Source organism: Aquarana catesbeiana, linkage group LG02 (assembly GCF_042186555.1).
Source record: "Aquarana catesbeiana isolate 2022-GZ linkage group LG02, ASM4218655v1, whole genome shotgun sequence".
Classification (NCBI taxonomy): Eukaryota; Metazoa; Chordata; class Amphibia; order Anura; family Ranidae; genus Aquarana; species Aquarana catesbeiana.
This window is the reverse complement of record NC_133325.1, coordinates 118,550,239-118,569,107: the sequence shown is the minus strand read 5'-3', so window position 1 is coordinate 118,569,107 and position 18,869 is coordinate 118,550,239. Positions and strand designations below refer to the sequence as shown.

At 43.5% G+C, this 18,869-nt stretch overlaps 1 protein-coding gene across 3 annotated transcripts in view; it reads right to left on the bottom strand.

The window, feature by feature from the left end:
• The window catches only part of LNX2 (ligand of numb-protein X 2), a 241,317-nt gene that overhangs the window by 60,315 nt on the left and 162,133 nt on the right, over positions 1 to 18,869 (bottom strand). For all 3 annotated transcript variants that reach the window (XM_073613387.1, XM_073613386.1, XM_073613388.1), the window contains one exon: positions 4,209 to 4,408. In XM_073613387.1, the coding sequence (XP_073469488.1) occupies positions 4,209 to 4,408 (200 nt within the window). The remainder of the gene's footprint in view (positions 1 to 4,208; positions 4,409 to 18,869) is intronic.

Here is an 18,869-nt window from a genome sequence, read left to right as displayed (position 1 = left end):
ATAAAAATTTGAAGAAAAACACCCCTCAAGAGGCAACCCCCCTCTTTAAACAGCAGCCTGCAAAACCTTGCGGCCAAAAGAAGCACAAAGAAGATGCCAAAATATCTACTTTAGTGAATTTAGTGAAGGTATGTACTGAAGACCTGGTGGCCGCCTTGCAAACCTGTGATATTGACCCTTGATGATGGAAGGCCCAAGAAGTACTAAGGGCCCGAGTAGAATGCGCCGTGACAGGGAAAGGAGGAACCCCGACCCTTAATAGAATAGGCCTGAGTCACAGTCTGTTTGATCCATCTGGAGATGTTAGCAGAGGAAGAGCTCAGCCCTCTCCTTGGTCCCTGTGTAACCAAAAAAGTGAGTCTGACCTCCGGAAGGACTCAGTGGCTACCAGATACACCCGAATCACACAAACCACATCCAAGGTATGCAAAGCAAAATCCTTGGGATGAGCCGGCTTGGGACACAAGGACGGCAACACAATGTCCTCATTCAAATGGAAGTCAGAGAAAACCTTGGGCAGAAAAGACGGACAGGGACGAAGAACCACTTTATCCCTATGGAGTACTAAATAGGGACTACAACAGGATAATGCCGCCAACTCTGAAACCCTGTGGGCCGAGGTAATAGCCACCAAGAATGCCACCTCCTGGGACAATGTAGGCAAGGGAATCTCCCGAATATTCTCGAATGGAGGTTTCTGGAGAACCGATAGTACCAAGTATAAATCCCATGGCGGCAAAAGAGACCATACAGGCGGAGTCACATGCCGGACTCCTTGTATGAAGGTACAAACTGAAGAGTGAGTGGCTAGGGGTTGCTGAAAGAAGACTGCTAAGGCAGACAACCTGGCCCTTGATGGTACTCAAGACCAACTTCTGCTCAACACCCCATTGAAGAAAAGCTAAGATCCGAGCCACAGAAAAGGATTGAGGATGAACGCCAATTGACTCACACTAAGAAATGTACGCTTTCCACGTACGATGGTATATCTTACTAGAAGTGGGCTTCCTCGCCTTCACCATAGTAGGGATCACTGATCCCGACAGACCTCTATCGCTCAGTACCTGGCTTTCAATGGCTAGGCCATTAAAACCAGTAGCTAAAGCAGGATGGAAGCTCAGCCCTCGGTACAACTGGTCCTCTCTGAGAGGTAGCTCCCAAGGGATGTTTATAGCCACCAGAATGACCAGAAGACTTTCGCCTTTGGTCCTTTGCAGGCACCTCAGAAGAGGAAGGAGTTGGCCCCATAGTGGCACTAGGACGACTGCGGCGTCTACCAGAGGAACCCACGAGATTGCCATGATCCTCAGTTACTTCCTGTTGAACTGAACCTGCCGAAGGGGCCGGCGTTTGAGAAGAAAAACTACTAACCTGGTCAGCATTCAATCCAGAGTCAGATCCAGGTAACCCAATTTTCTGGATGGGGCTAGAGGGGACCTTGGGTAGTTCGGACGTCACACGAACCTTTACAGGAATTATACCCGCACAAGGAGACACAGGGCCCCCCGAAGTGGACAAATTCTGTCCCTCTTCTTTGGTACCCCCAAAAGGTTAAATTCATGGACCCCTTTTACGCTCACAAAGGAGGTCCATGAATCTGGAAACCAGCGAAGATGTCCCCCCACCCCAGCAATGGGTGAGGGCAAAGGGCAGATCAATCAGAGATTTCTTAGAGTCTTGGTCTGCCGACCAATCCTTAAGCCACAGTACACGTCTAATCACCACCGCTGAAACAGAAAGCTTGGACAGCACAGGAGCTGCATCCAAGGCTGCATCACAAATATACTGCAGCCCATGGACCAACTGGTCCGCTAAATCAACATAAGCAGTGGGAACCTGCTCACTACCCAGACCCTGGCACTAAAGCTTAGCCCATTCAGTTAGGGTCTGCGACACCAGGGCCGATGCCAAGACTGGACGCAATACCGAACCAGCCATAGTAAACATGCTGCGTGCCACAGCCTCTGCTTTCCTGTCAGCCGGGTCCTTAAAGGACGGGGATTTCTTCACTGGGATCATGGTTGCTTTATTCAACCTGGAAACAGGAGGGTCCACCACTGGTGGGTTAGTCCACTTTTTTTTAAACGTGATTCTTCAAAGGGGTAGCGTACTGAGAAATGTTTGGGGATCACAAAAGGTGACTTTGGTTGTTCCCATCCTTAGAGGTCAACCTATCAATATAAGGCAGGTAAGGAAAAACCTTTGGTATGCGAGGTGACTTATGCGTACCAAAGGACACAGCCACATCTGTGGCCCTGTCAGCCACAACCTCTTTAGAGTCTACTGCACCACAGTAACAAGTGCGTCCACCAGTGCTTTTTCACTCGCTGCTGAGACCGCAGAGGACTCATCCTCGCTATCATACAGGTCAAGGGGTGAGATATTAAACCCCCCTGGACGGGCCACGTCTCCGGTGGCATCAGGCTCAGAATCAGATGAGACAGACTGAGCAGGGGAAGGCGGGGGACGCTTCCTCCTGGGTCTTTGCCCACACGCTACTTCCACTCGGGATACCAATGACTCAAGGACCGCTATCAGCACAACCATGGGAAGCTGGGGTTCCGAGGGACCTGCCACCTCCATGAGGGGATTAGTGGGTGAGATGTGACCCTGAGGCTCCATAGGAAAGAAGACCCTGTAGTACAAAAGGAATCTTTGGCACCACCAAGGAACACCCCAATGGCCAGGGTACCTATCAGCAGAGAGGGAGATACACAAGGACCCCCAAAGACTCACCCTCCCATCTGGAAGAGCACCATAATTCGGACCCAGCAAACACCAATGGTCGGCATCTACTTCATCCATCCCGGGCAGGAAGTGGAGAAGAAAGGAGGAAGAGGTGCCCTGACATCTCCACGGGGGTCCAGCTGTCTCCAGGGTCTCCTTAGACTAAGGAAAAATGGCCACCGTTATGTCATCAGCTACACAAACATGGCCACCGGCCGGAGACCAGCCAAACCAAGGGAAAATGGCCGCTGTGATGTCATCGGACCTCCCATAGTCGCCGGTCAGCATGAAACATGCTGTCAGGATCCTCTGTGTGCCTTCAACATCACTGCACCCTCAGCAAGGGGACCCTCTCCAAAAGGTACTGTACTCCACCAGGCCGGATGAACATTTAAGGGAACACCGCTGTGTTCTCAGCACTGGGACCCCCAAACTGCACACTACCTCAGACTGCACACACAGCATGGCATGCACCTAGGGGTCCCCGCTGCACCCTCTGCACTGGAACCCCCCTCCGCATACCGCCAGGGCAGGACACACACCACCCAGAAGAGGAATGGCGGGGGGACCACCAGGGGTCTCTACTGCCTGCCCTGGGACTCCCACCAATCTGTGGGGGGGAGGGGGAAGCCTAGCTTAACCAAGGGACTTTAGGATGGGAGGAGGGATCCTGCAGGCAGGTCCGACCCTGCCTGAAGGGTACCCGCATCCACCCCAAACCGCACAAAGAGGGAGAGGGGGGACTGCACTTACCAATCCATGGTGCGGGTGACCCTCCAGACAGAACTCCTCACCACCGAAGTGGGGGGCTGTCGGCCAAGGGACTGCTGCGACTCGGAAAAGAGCCCATTAGTTTGCGACCCTGCGAGACGTTTAACTTGCGGGCCAGCCTCCGTCCGTTGAGGCTATGTCGCGGCCGACCTAGCACGTAGCTGCGGTCTGCACGTGCTCGCTGGCTGGACTGGGGAGACCACTGGATCTAGATTATCCAGCCGTCAGTTGATTGTAGATCTTCCAGGAGAAAATGCATGGAATAAAGACAAAAAGCAAAATTTGCTAGGACCAAAAGATCCCAGCACGGAGCTAGGTCCTTACTCCTGACTAGACAGAAATAAACTGAATACCTAGAGCAGGGAGGGGGTTATATACTGACTGAGGACAGCCTATGGGCATAGCCAGGTGTTTTTTGTTCTGCCTAGTCTTACTCCTGCGGAGGCTATATAACCCAATGGTCAAGATTAAGGAGGCGCTTTGTCGGTTGATGAACGAAAGAGAAATAATGATTGTGAATGACCTAGCAACCAATCAGAAATAATCTTTCTACGGTTTATGGTGGTCAGCACACTGAAAGCTGATTTCTGACTTTTTTTCTGTGGATTACCACGCTGCACACTGCTCTTTTACTTTGATTAAATAAAGGCCATTGTGCTCTCTATTGTATCAGCTAGAAAAGGATTAAAGGTAATAATTCAGAGGCTTACTTGAAGGATTTGGTCACCAGCCAACAACCTTCCATCTCTGGCAATGATTCCGTCCCGATATATTTCCTGGATGACAATGTTTATTAAAGGAGTCTCGTTCCCCCCAACAATGCTGATTCCAAGCTCAATGTAAGGGTTGGAGCGCTGAATCTCAATAGTAGTAATCTCTCCCTCTGGCAGGCTTGCTGGTGGCTGCATAGCTGTCAAGTGAAAAAAAAAAAAAGTAAAACAATATCAGTGGTATGTTTATGGCTCAGTGCCTTCCTGGATCAATACACTGCAGGGATCAATGATACATATTTTGCTACCAAGCTGTTTTATTTATTTACAACTACAAATACATCTCTATAGCATAATAGTATCTTTATTATATTATTCTGTACTATATCACAAAAAACAGGATTCTGGATCTCATACAGGTATGAATGTTTGATGCAGGAATATATTTATGTCACTCAGTGCCAGACACAGGTACAGAGCACAGATGAGATCTGGGCCATTTAAAAGATATCCATAGATATAGATAGATAGGGATAGAATAAGACCCCAAAATGGAATCAGTGTGTGGTCAGCAGAGGCTCCCATTCAATAAAAAGGTGCTTCCTAGTGGATTCTTCAGGAAGGTTGGTATTTGTTGATCACGAAAACAGGTTAAAACCACATCAACGCGTTTCTTGGTCCTTTAGTGGCCACTTCTTCAAGAAAAAGTGTAAAGCACACTTTAATGCATGGGATCTGTGGGCATTCCTTCAGCCCAGAGTATACTGGTTACGCAATACAGTACTGAGTAAAGTATACTCTGATCCCACGCATTAAAGTGTACTTTACACTTTTCCCTGATGAAGTGGCCACTAAAGAACCACAAAACGCGTTCATGGGGTTTTAACTTGCTTCCAAGTGGATTCTTCAGGAAGGTTGGTATTTATTGATCAAAAAAGCAAGTTAAAACCCCATGAACGCATTTCGTGGTTCTTTAGTTGGCACTTCATCAGGAAAATGTGTAAAGTACACTTTAATGCGTGGGATCTGTGGGCATTCTTTCAGCTCAGAGTATACTTTACTCAGTACTATATTGAGTAACCGGTATACTCTGGGCTGAAGGAATGTCCACAGATCCTATGCATTAAAGTGTGCTTTACACCTTTTCTTGATGAAGTGGCCACTAAAGAACCATGAAACGCGTTCATGGGGTTTTAACCTGTTTTCATGATCAATAAATACCAACCTTCCTGAAGAATCCACTTGGAACCACCTTTTTATTGAATGAGCGCCTCTGTTGACCACACACTGATTCCATTTTGGGGCCTTATTCTAGCTACCATTGTTCACCAGATCTGATCACAACCTAGCATGGTGCAAGAATTTCCAGAAAAGCCTGACAAGCATTGAGTGCAACCACCTACACTCTGCGTGGAGACAGTCATATTCTCCACATGTGCTAAAATAGGTTGCTTGACCCTAGCACAGGTATCCAGCAACCTTATAGAATGGGAGTATACGCTGACTACACTTTTTGACTTGCTTTTCCCATAAGTTCAACTGAATACTACACTCAGAGGGCTCTCTCTCATGGCTTTTAACCCCCGCCCCCCCTTTTTTTTGTCTTCCTCGTTGTCTCTGCTCAGCTGGAGCACCATTGATTTACACTATATTACCAAAAGTATTGGGACATCTGCCTTTACACGGACACAAACGTTAATGCCATCCCAGTCTTAGTCCGTAGGGTTCAATATTGAGTTGGCCCACCCTTTGCAGCTATAACAGCTTCAACTCTTCTGGGAAGACTGTCCACAAGGTTTAGGAGTGTGTCTATGGGAATGTTTACCATTCTTCCAAATTGTCCAAAGTATTTGTTGGAGGGGGGATTATGGTGTGGTGTTTTTTTAGGGGTTGGGCTTGGCCCATTCGTTCCAGTGAAGGGAACTCTTAAGGCGTTCGCATACCAAGACATTTTGGACAATTTCATGTTCCCATCTTTGTAAGAACAGTTTGGGGATGGTCCCTTCCTGTTCCAACATGACTGCGCACCAGTACACAAAGCAAGGTCCATAAAGACATGGATGAGCGAGTTTGGGGTGGAGGATCTTGACTGGCCTGCACAAAGTCCTGACCTCAACTCGATAGAACACCTTTGGGATGAATTTGAGTAGAGACTGCGAGCCAGGCCTTCTCGTCCACATCACTGCCTGACCTCACAAATGCGCTTCTGGAAGAATGGTCAAACATTCCCATAGACACACTCCTAAACCTTGTGGACAGCCTTCTCAAAAGAGTTCAAGCTGTTATAGCTGCAAAGGGTGGGCCAACTCAATATTGAATCCTACGGACTAAGACTGGGATGTCATTAAAGTTTATGTGCGTGTAAAGGCAGGTGTCCCAATACTTTTGGTAATATAGTGTATATATACAGTATATATGGGACGGCCTGGTCCCAATCTGGATGTCCTACTACTAGTGATGAAGGAGCACAGGGGGGCACATTTGGACAGCAGCATTGTCAGTCTGGGGGAGTGTTAGATGTATTAGCAAATTTAGATACACTAACAAATTGAAGCCAAACTCCAGGTAACACTTTTTAAGCAGTTACAGCAACAGTTTTGTTCCTTTTGGTAGAACGGTTTTGGAAAAATGAATAAAAAGCTAACCACTGTAAGTATCCCTGTCAGTGGTAAATCAATTGTCTCAGCCCTCTAACTGCTACGCCTGCAGCATAGCTTGCTCAGTTGAAAAACAACAGACTTACGGGCAGGATCACCAGATGAAAAAAAAAAAGAATAATAAATGATTGCAGCCATTATATCTAAGAACTGGTAAACTGGGGGCATGGCTTACCGGAGCTGTGTGTGTGTCTATGGACGCACACAGCCTGACTAGGAAGCGTGCCTGCATGGGTGCCACCATAGCACACACCTTGCTAAGGAGGTACCTGGAGCAGGGAAAAGCTGACAGTGCCAGTGAAAGATTTCAAGTGGAGGTAATATGAATATTAAAAAGAAATAAAAAAAAATAATTCTCTGTAAAGCTAGGTTCACACTACTGCAATGTGTTTTTAAACGATTTTCAATGAGATTATGTAGTGTGACCTTGATGTGAATTTGGTTGCGTTTTTGGACGTGGTTTGCATATTTTATTTTCCCAAAGTTGTATCGCAGTTGTGCTGCATTGATTTAAACATTTAATTCCCTTTGTCATGCGATTCAATGCAATCCAAGTCCTATCTGAAATCACATCAGTGAACTAGGGCTAACGATTAGTGACTGAGGTATACAAAGTCATAGAACATTTGCTTTCTATGTTCAGTTACAGTTCTGGTTGGCAAATGCCCTTTGGGCAACTCCACTTTTGTGGGGTGAAAAAAATATCAAATAATAAAAAAATAAAAAAAATACTGTATAGCATGTACAATTGCAACACAAGTCATATTGTAATTGAATGTTATTAAAAATTACTTTTCCTTTTCAGTCTGCAGCGCTGTAATTTTCTGAAAATGCAATGCAATATGGCTACTTGGAGGTGTTCTGTACACAGAATGTATACAGAACATCCCTCCAGAAACATCATTTTCCGCTTGTGTGATTGGCTCACTGATTTTCCCAGAAGTCTGCACTAAGATACAAGTCAGATTTCAGGAATCCCCTGCAGCAAAAATTTCATTTTTTGGTGAGATACTCCGAACAGGAACACAACTAAAGGGATGCAGGCCCAGCATCTTTCCTCATTAGAGCCCTGCAGGTGCAGCAGCTGATTGATAATTATGAAACCACTCCCATTAGATTCACTTTCCCACATGGACACAAACACAGAGGGATTTCTTCAGAATAACAAAGGGTAGAACTCTGCAACAAAGCTTGTTAAAATCCTTGTAATGCACGTAGATCACCTAGAGGGGAATGTTTTTTTCTCAACATATGTGGAGTTACGCTTTAAAACACCAAAAAGTTTACATTTATTTTACTTTAAAAAAAAAAAGGGAGTTATAGTTTTTCATGGTTACAAAATGCTTCTGTTATGTGACACATATTTAGCTGATTTAAAGCTTAGCGGTTTTCATCAATAATGAATCTCAGAATCTCGGTTCCATTTTTTAAAAGTATGTGGGTTTAGGATTTAGCCAAAGTCCCCCCCCCCCGCCCCCCTTCCTAGCCCTCTCCACCCCCCCTTCCTAGCCCTCTCCACCCCCGCCCCCCTTCCTAGCCCTCTCCACCCCCCCGCCCCCCTTCCTAGCCCTCTCCACCCCCCCCTTCCTATCCCTCTCCACCCCCCCGCCCCCCTTCCTAGCCCTCTCCACCCCCCCCTTCCTATCCCTCTCCACCCCCCCCCTTCCTAGCCCTCTCCACCCCCCGCCCCCCTTCCTAGCCCTCCCCACTCCCCCCGCCCCCTTCCTAGCCCTCTCCACCCCCCGCCCCCCTTCCTAGCCCTCCCCACTCCCCCCGCCCCCTTCCTAGCCCTCTCCACCCCCCGCCCCCCTTCCTAGCCCTCTCCACCCCCCGCCCCCCTTCCTAGCCCTCCCCACTCCCCCCGCCCCCTTCCTAGCCTTCTCCACCCCCCGCCCCCCTTCCTAGCCCTCCCTACTCCCCCTGCCCCCCTTCCTAGCCCTCTCCACCCCCCCTCCTGCCCCCCTTCCTATCCCTCTCCACAACCTCTAATTGCAGGTCCCTCTGACGGCACAGGCACCTTCATCCCCGGTGCTACAAATCTAGTGCCGGGAGCACTAACATCCCATAGACTTGAATGGAAATACAAATATGACTAATCTGACACATCTCTAGTAAAATGAGCATAGTATAATGTTATTATAGAACATTTGCAGGTAGCTATGGAAACAAACACAAATTGCATTGAAAGGGCTTGTAGGGTCACCAATAAATATGTACTGAAGTTAGGATCTCTATGGCTCTCTAATAACGGAGGTAATAATACAGAAATTTGGAGCATGTCAAAGGTTAAAAGTTTACCAATCTCAGGTTCTGATGTTATTACCGGCTTTCTCTATCATTTCTATAATATCATTATTGCAGTGTAATGGACTATCATGTGCCTATGTTATCTTTGCTGCTGGGGATAATAATGAAATAGATTTGTTAGAGAAGATAAAAATATCTGTGCTGGAAGTGAATGGATATAGAATGGATGGGGGATGGTCTGTTTCGATTGAACTTCCAGCATCACTCTTGCTTAGCCGGCTGTTGATTAATTTGGTAGAGAGGACTAAGTTCATCAATAGCAATTTACGAGTACTTATAATAGCTCCATTCTATTATCCATAAATGGCCTAGCATAGAAGTCTTGGAAATCATCAACTGAGAACCAGCAGTGTGAAGGAAAGAGGATGAACAACAGAGAAAATCTGGAAAATCATCCAATCAAGTATCTACCCGATGGTCATTATGATCAAATTTGCTACATTTTTTGTCCTTTTCTGGCCTAAAGGGTAACCCTACTTTAGTAGAAAAAAAAGTATACAAATAAAAGAAATATAGCATATACACTTTCTACTGAAGCCATATTATAATTTATTGTTATTAAAAACGACCTTTCCTTTTCAGTCGGTGCCCTCTGTAATTTTCTCTAAATTCAATGTAATACCTGGAGGTGTTCTGTACACAGATGATGTACAGAACACCCCCAGAAATGCAATCTCCTGCTTTTGTGATTGGCTCACTGATTCTCCCAGAGAAGATACCACTAAGCACTAAGATACCAGTTAGGTTTTAGGCATCTTCTGCAATAGGAATTCTATTTTTGGTGAGATACTCCCTACGGGTTAATTACTTCTACAGGGATGCAAACACTGCAACTTTTCATATTAGAACAGTGCAAGTACATCAGCTGAAATAAATTGAACACAAGCAATCCCATTCAGGAATCAGTATTCCAAGTACATAGTGGGACATACAAGCAGAATTCTGCTCCAAAGTTTGTTAAAGTGGATGTAAACCCGATTCATGAAATTTGAGCTGGGCACATATATCTGCAGTGTTTTCTTATCTCTCTTCAAAGCACTATGTCCCATAGCTGTGTCCTGCACCCTTCTTCTGTTATCAGCCTGATAACTCCTGACAAGTTCTCTGTCACATATAATAAAAGCAGCTGAGTTTTATGTTGGGGAGGATGCTATAAATAGATTAGCAGAGCCTGGAAGATTCAACAAACAGAGCTGAAAGTCTCTACCTATGAGGAGAGGGGGTGTGTGCCTTTTCTCCAATCAGCTGTCTTGGCTGTATGCCCAGGCTTCACTGCAGTGCTAACCAAGAAGAGAAAATCTCCTAACAAGATCTGAACTTTCTAAACAGTATATAAAGCTGAAGACAGCAGATATACATGTAAATCTTATGTAGGGAGATTTGTTTTATCTCTGTGAATCATCTGAGGCTGTTCACTTCACTGGGTATATGTGAGGGTTTACATCCACTTTTATGGCCCGTACACACAGTCGGATTTTCCGATGGAAAATGTCCGATCGGAGCGTGTTGTCGGAAATTCCGACCGTGTGTGGGCTCCATCGGACATTTTCCATCGGATTTTCCGACACACAAAGTTGGAGAGCAGGAGATAAAATTTTCCGACAACAAAATCCGTTGTCGGAAATTTCGATCGTGTGTACACAAATCCGACGGACAAAGTGCCACGCATGCTCAGAATAAATAAAGAGATGAAAGCTATTGGCCACTGCCCCATTTATAGTCCCGACGTACGTGTTTTACGTCACCGCGTTTAGAACTTGTGTGACCGCGTGTATGCAAGACAAGTTTGAGCCAACATCCGTCGGAAAAAATCCTAGGATTTTGTTGTCGGAATGTCCGAACAAAGTCCGACCGTGTGTACGCCCTATAAATCTATGCATAACATTTGTATCGTGTTTTTTTCTGGATTTTTGAATTTAAAATACACCTATGATAAAAATTGTAGACCCTTCATTTTCTTTGTAAGTAGGCATACTTACAAAATCTGCAGGGGATCAAATAATTATTTTCCCCACTGTAAGTTGTTACTTGTTTATCTATGGGTATAACCTGTAATGAGGTTGGATTTCATGGCACCAATCTACCTAAAATTTGATATAAATGACGAAATAGAAAAAAAAAATGTAGTTCTGTTAATTATACATGGCAAAAATTGCTTTGTATGGGACCGCCAACAGTGCTCATCACCCAGTGAACACCATCCCCACAGTGGATAGTAGCATCAAGCTATGGGGATGTGTTTTATCAGCAGGACTGAGGAACTATCTAGACATGAGGACAGGATGGATGGGACCAAATATTGCAGTTCTAAACAAAACTTGTTTTAGTCTGCAGGAGACTGGGGCAGGGGGTGATTTCTCAGTAGGACAATCACCCTCCACACTATGGAGTGGTTTAAAACCAACAACCTGAATGTCGAATGGCCCAGTGACCACCCAGACCCACTGAAAATCTGTGATTTTTTTTTTTTTATTGCAATTCATCAATGGAACCCATTTAACCTAACAGAACTACAGCAAAGAAGAATATGTACTAATTAATAGATCCAGATGTGCAAAGCTGGCGTGGGCTTAACTCAAAAGACTTGCAGCTGCAATTTCAGCCAAAAATAGTTCTATTAAGCACTGGTGCAACCAACAAATATTTGATTCTGACAGAATATAAAACATTTTGTACCGTTTAAGTGCTTAATTTTTACACTACAAATGTGGAAAAGTACAATAGGATGTATACCTTTGTAAAGTACAGCAACTGGCATAAGTGGTCATACTATACATAATAAGTTTACTCTAGTTCTCTCCCAAGTGTTTTTGACAGGGCAGGCATCAGAAATTTTGGGGCCCCTTAACACTTCCCCCCTGGGCCTGACCACCGACATTCCCAAGAGCCCGGCCATTGGGCGCCCCACTGATTCCGCCCACTGGCCATCCCACCGAGTCCTTCAGTGCACCCACAGCTGTACTGCTCCAAAACACAGACAGTATGTATTCGGGGCCACTCACCTGCACCTACACACCTGATAAATTAGGACCTGTGGCTGTGTTCATCCTCACAGAGTAATAGGCGGCTCCAGCAAACCGCTCATTCACACTGTATGGCCCAGAGAACCCAGTGAATGCCCTTAAATAATTTTTTACAATTTTTAAAAATTATTTTTGTACAATTTTTTAAAAATTATTATTTACAATGTTTAAAAAATATATTTTTTCGATGTATTTTTTAATATATTTAAAATAATATATTATTATTTTGTTAAGCAGGGGGGGGGTCATCTTTGGTGGGATATCAGACTCTTGACATTTCACTTTTGAGACAGAGAAAGGAATTGAGGACACGTTCTTCAATTACTTTCTCTATAGCCTCAGCTGCACTGCAGATGAATAAACAGGATACAGAGACTCCTGTTCATTCATAAACTGAAGCAGTTTACTATGCTGGGTTATCAATGGACATGGGATCAGTATTGATCGCACACTATGTCAATTAATTCACTAAAGGAATGGGCCGGTAAATTACATATTTACCGGCCCCTTCCACCGCTTTCCATCCTGACAAATGATCCTGTGTACTGGTGGGACAGGGAAGTCGGCAGAGCTGAAGGGGGCCAGGCACACGGGGGGGGGGGGGGGGGGCGTCACACAGGAAGGAATCCGATGTAAGCAAGACAGGGAGGGGGGTCAGTGCAGTGGGGGCTATTATTGGAACTATGCCCTGTCCGTCTCTCCCTCCAGCAGAGGAAAGCCGGTGGCAGGGATAGGGGGAGAAACCAGCTTTCAGCTGCTGCAGAAAGCCAAAAAGGGCATCATTACTGTAATTAACCCCCGCCCAGCCAAACTGACCCCCTCCCTGTCCTGGGTTTCCTACAGGAGGACTGGTGCCCCCCCCCCCGCAGCTGGACCCTCTAGCAGGTGCATGGGTTGCCATGACTATATTTCTTCTCTTGAGTATGGCCTAAATAAAGACTGGATGACGTTGAAAATATAATCAGCGAAAGACTATCTTCGGGTTGTCAAAAAAACACAGAATCAGCCTTATGCATCACACAGCAGGCAGATATACAGCATTCCAGGAATCATCTCTCCTCTTAATGACTCCCATGAAACACAAGGACAGGTAATTTATTACCAATATATAAAACTGAAGACAGCCAGGGGAGTTGTAACATTGTATGCAGTGTATGAGCTTTGTGAAGCACACACACCAGAAAATACTAATGGAAAACTGGATTGATTATCTCCAAAGGCCACAAGATACACCGGTGTATTTAACTTTTATGCAGATGCTCTCAGCATGCAAAAATGCTGACGCACAATGGAAAATGAAAATGTATTTCACTCTGATTACTACAAGGAAAAGCTTGCATCTGCGTCTCTACCAAGATCTTTGCTGGCTTTGTGACAAAACATTTAAACAAATATTGCATTTAACACAGACCTCTTTGCCAATATATTATACCTTTTTGATTTAAAAAAAAAAAAAAAAAAAAAAGCAACTTAGTATAGATTTGAAGACCAAGTTTCTCATACATACAGTGTAAAAGGTGTAGAATGCCACTCACCCAGCCCAGTGCATGTGTGTGTATGTGATGGCCTCAGCCAACGCTTCACCCCACCCACCGGGGCTTAGTCATAGATAGTCTTATGCCCCATACACACGATCCGAATATCGTACGACCGATCGTACGACCGTCTCACTTAATAGTCGCAAGTAGAAATTGAATAGGTAAATGAAGTCACGAAAATTCTCGTACTACAGACAAAAAAATCGGAAGTGATGTCATGTGTTGTGGTGTATTTGTATTGTACTTTCGGACGACAACTATACTAACTAAACGAAAATCGTACGATCTGGAATCGTACAAGGAAAAATTCTGGGTATTTCCGGGTATGTCCGATCGAATATCGGATGAATGGTTGTGATCGGCTGTCGATAGTAGTGTACACACGATCCGAATATTGTACGATATTCGGATCGTGTGTACGGGCCATTAGTCTACGCTAATAAAAAAATATATAAAATATTTCAGCGCTAACAAGTATGCCCGGTGAAAGTATATTGCTGCTGGCACAAAAAATAGGATTCACACCTCACCTATATATTGCAACATAAGAATAAAAAACTGTGCCTGTGCAATAAAGTATTTACTATATACTATATACTATCCTAAAATCAACAACGTGCAATTAGTGTAGAATGCCCACAGTTTTCAAATGCTCAATAAAGTGCCACAAACAAAGTATGTGCAATTCACAATAGATGTGTATCACATTAACATAATATAATTAAAATTATAAACAGTTAATTAAAAAAAAAAAAATTTTAAAATGTAAATGATTTTTTTTGTATATCAGTGTCCTGTGTCCATTTTCATTTGTATGCTATATTCTAGCAGCAAAACAATAATAAAAAATAGAAATTGTGGATATATACATTTTCTCCACCAGTGGGTAATATGGGCTTACTTGTATTTGTAGCGTGCTTATCCCTCCACCAGTATAATACCACTCTCACCTCACAAGATGGACCCAATATATCAGATCAAACACGTGTTTACCCTTTTGCATGGGGTTATGCTCTTTTGTATGTATCCTTCCAGGTTAATATGGATCTCTTATTAATGGTGCTTAGGATTCTTCGATGTTAATCCATTGCCATCCTGGTTCTCCCGTATGGGACCCAAAATGGAATAAATTCTCATAGTGCTTACTGTTAGTTTAATTGTTTTTTTTTTTTTTAATATAAGGATGCACTCACAATGTATGAAAAATGAATTCTGTATACAATCCAATGGATGTAGCCTTTGTGTACCATTGTACCTCCAACAAAATGGCGTTCTGTTCACTTCCAGTTGTGGCGTGAGATCACTGGCTCCTCCTCCTTACACAATATGTCACTATACCACGTGCCTTTGTCAGGGCTATGACTAAGCCCCGGAGGGCAGGGCGAAATGCATCAGTGGATGTGGCCAGTGGAGCAGCATCAGCTGAGGCCATCACATACATCCACATGCATTGGGCTGGGTGAGCGGCGTCCTATATCTTTTACACTGGCATTTCTGGATGAATGAAACCTGACTTCCAGCGGGGAATCACATTGCACCTTCGAGCTTGGAGGGACACTAAAAGATACCAAAAGTTCTTGTACATACAATTTAATGTTTCTTTGTTTGCAACCGATCCTGCCAATAAACATATCATTACTAAGGAAATAACTCAACCCCCCATGATGCCTTAGAAGAAACATAATTTTCTGCTGCTCTCTGGCTGACTGCATGGTGAGTCCTGCTGAACTAACTATGGTTTGAAACTGAACATGGGGAGCAATGGATCACAATCTCAGCAAGAGCCAGGTGTCACAAAAGCTTATAGAAGAAAATGTATTTTATTAGCACACATTACAGCCACTTGCATGCCTTTTTGGCTAGTGAAAAATATTAAGTTGAATCATATATACTAGTAAAGTTGGACTGTTGATAATGTATCTGCACTCAGCTATCCTGGAAAACTCTTTGAAATATTTTAGGTCATTTTAATATAGTTCATATCTTCCCAAGGATTTGGAGATTTTATACATTAACCAATATCACAATAAAATAATGTTTTACCCATCTACAAGGAACGGAGGGCTTTTGACCTCCACTATAAATATATGCACAATCCCCTCTTCATTATTTAAGTATATTTTTGTGGGAGATAAATATCCATGACATCACTAAATTGGATGCACACAAAACCCCCTACCCACTAAATACTAAAACTTTATTAGTACTTTATTTAAAAACGTTAAATGAAATCACATAACTACTATTGGTCTCTGTGTCTTTTTTTCTCTCTGCACATACATCATTACACAGACTATGACTATGCAGACTATCTATATAGGCTGCACAATGTATGTATGATTTAGGCACTTTATCCCCTGAAAAAGGCACAGATATTGTGGCAGAACATGTTGGGTACACTTTAAGAGGCATTTTAATATACAAGTGATGTGAACTATGTAATATAATTTGAGAATGAGTGAAAAGATGTAAAAATGTGCACTACTAGCAGGATATAGTGCCTTGAAAAAGCATTCATACCCGTCAAAATTTTCCATATTTTGTCATGTTACAACCAAAAATGTAAATGTATTTTATATGATAGACCAACACAAAGTGGCACATAATTGTGAAGAAGGAAAATGATAAATGGTTTTCAATGTTTTTTTTTTACAAATAAATATGTAAAAAGTGTGGCTTGCATTTGTATTCAGCCCCCCGAGTCAGTAAATTTTAAGGGGTATGAATAGTTTTTCAACGCACTGTAATTGATCTAGTAATAGCGATAGCAGAAACAGTATAAGAATAAGGTGCATACTACGTTACAGGCAGAATTAATTAACTAAAGCAGTATAAGATGGTAAAAGATTAGTGAAACAAGGGTTTATGCTGCTAGAAAAAATGTAACAAAAATGTAGAAGTGCACCATTCTCATTTTAAGACAGATGGTGTGATTTATGTGCAGCGGAAAAAAAGACAGAGACCAATAGTAGTTACAGTCATGGCCAAAAATATTGTCTCCCCTGCATTTCTGTCAGCTAATGCGCCACTCTGCCCAGAAAATTGTTGCAAATGCAGACATTTAGGTATTCTCGCGTTGTTTTCTTTTATTTGTATTGGTACGACACAAAAAAGAGAAGAAACACAAAGCCAAATCTGACACATTCCACGCAAAACTCCAAAAATGGACTGGACAAAAATTATTGGAACCCTCCCAAAATTGTAAAATAAAATTGCATTCCAAGTTTGTGATGTGCCTGTATTTTGTAACTAAACTCACCTGTATCAATTACCAGGTGCTGACAATACAGAAATCACACTAAACAATAATACAGTTTCCAAGACACAGCCACCCTTCTAAACTAGATTGCCAGAACTCGTTGCCCCCTTGTCACTCAGAGTGAGGCCGAGCGGAAAAAGGCCTGCGCCTAGTGCTCCATTGTCTCCACCCACCTCCTCCTTCTCCAACGCACGGTGGCATGAGAGGGAGAGACTTGGCAGTAGGGAGTGACTGGTTGGTGTGTGTGTGGTGATCTTCTTCATGCCAGTGTCTCCACCGCTCCGATCCATCACGGGTGCCCGTGGCCCACTACTGCCCACCCGCATTGCATGCAGAGAGAGTGACTTGTATGTAGCACCGTGGCCCTGTGAGATACGACATTTCGTTCTACTATATGTTCTTACGTATGAAGCTTGACTTGACTTGTTGCAGCAGCCGTCCCGACCTTTTCTGTCTGTGTGCTGCTGCTGCACTGCTGGCTGGGCTGGCTCAGATGCACGGCTGCCCAAATTATGGATGGATGGAATAGTAGTATACAGTAATGAAGGAGGAAGGTGACACAATTGGGGCACAGTAATGAAGAAGGGGACACAAGTGGGGGAGGGGGGCAGTAATGAAAGAGAAAGTGACACCAAAGGGAGACAGTAATGAAGGAGGTGACACAAGTGCAGGACAGTAATGAAGGAGGTGACACAAGTGCAGGACAGTAATGAAGAGGTGACACATGTGGGGGACAGTAATGAAGAAGGTGACACAAGTGGGGGACAGTAATGAAGAAGAAGGTGACAAGTGGGGGACAGGATAACCGTGTCACCATTTTAAATAAGGTTAGGACTGTATGATACATTAAATACAGTTCTGCAAGCAACACCTTATTTTCTGGCAGTGTCCCTCCTAAGACTAGACTCTGGATCCACCCCTGCGGACCTTTTTCCCTGTAAATTCTGTATGCTAAACTCTTTTCTAATAACTGCATTAAATGACAAAAAATATCAAAGCTGTTGTTTCATTTTCCTCTACAATAGAGAAAAAGCTAGACAAATGCTGTTATAAAAGGAGGAAGGGGCTTGGGATAACCTGTTTGCCCATCATATTAGTTATTTTGATAGATTGCAGAGAACTAAACCATGCTTGCACAGCATGGTTTAGTTCTTCCACATCTTGTTTCTCAAATCATATCCATGCTTTGCTCTAAATTGCAGCCTGTTTTGGTTCTCTACACCAGTAGATCTCAGTAAATTCTACATTCTCCCTTATAAAAAAAAACACATTTATCAAATATCCACCTGGGGTGAAATGTTCGAAGTGTCCCTGCATCAGTGTATAAATTGTTTGTGTCCCTTTAACCGCTTCAGCCCTGGAAGATTTTACCCCCTTCCTGACCAGAGCACTTTTTGTGATTCGGCACTGCGTCTCTTTAACTGACAATTGCGCGGTCATGCGACGTTGCACCCAAACAAAATTGGCATCCTTTTTTCCCACAAATAGAGCTTTCTTTTGCAGTGGTTTTTATTTTTTGCGCTATTAACAAAAAAAGAGCATCGATTTTGAAAAAAACTCAATATTTTTTACTTTTTGCTATAATAAATATCCCCCAAAAATATATAAAAAAACTATTTTTTCCTCAGTTTAGGCCGATACGTATTCTTCTACATATTTTTGGAAAAAAAAAAAAATCACAATAAGCGTATATTGATTGGTTTGCGCAAAAGTTATAGCGTCTACAAAATAGGGGATAGATTTATAGCATTTTTTATATTAATTTTTTTTTTTACTAGTAATGGCGACGATCTGCGATTTTTATCGTGACATTATGGGGACACGTCGGACAATTTTGACACATTTTTGGGACCACTGGCATTAATACAGCGATCAGT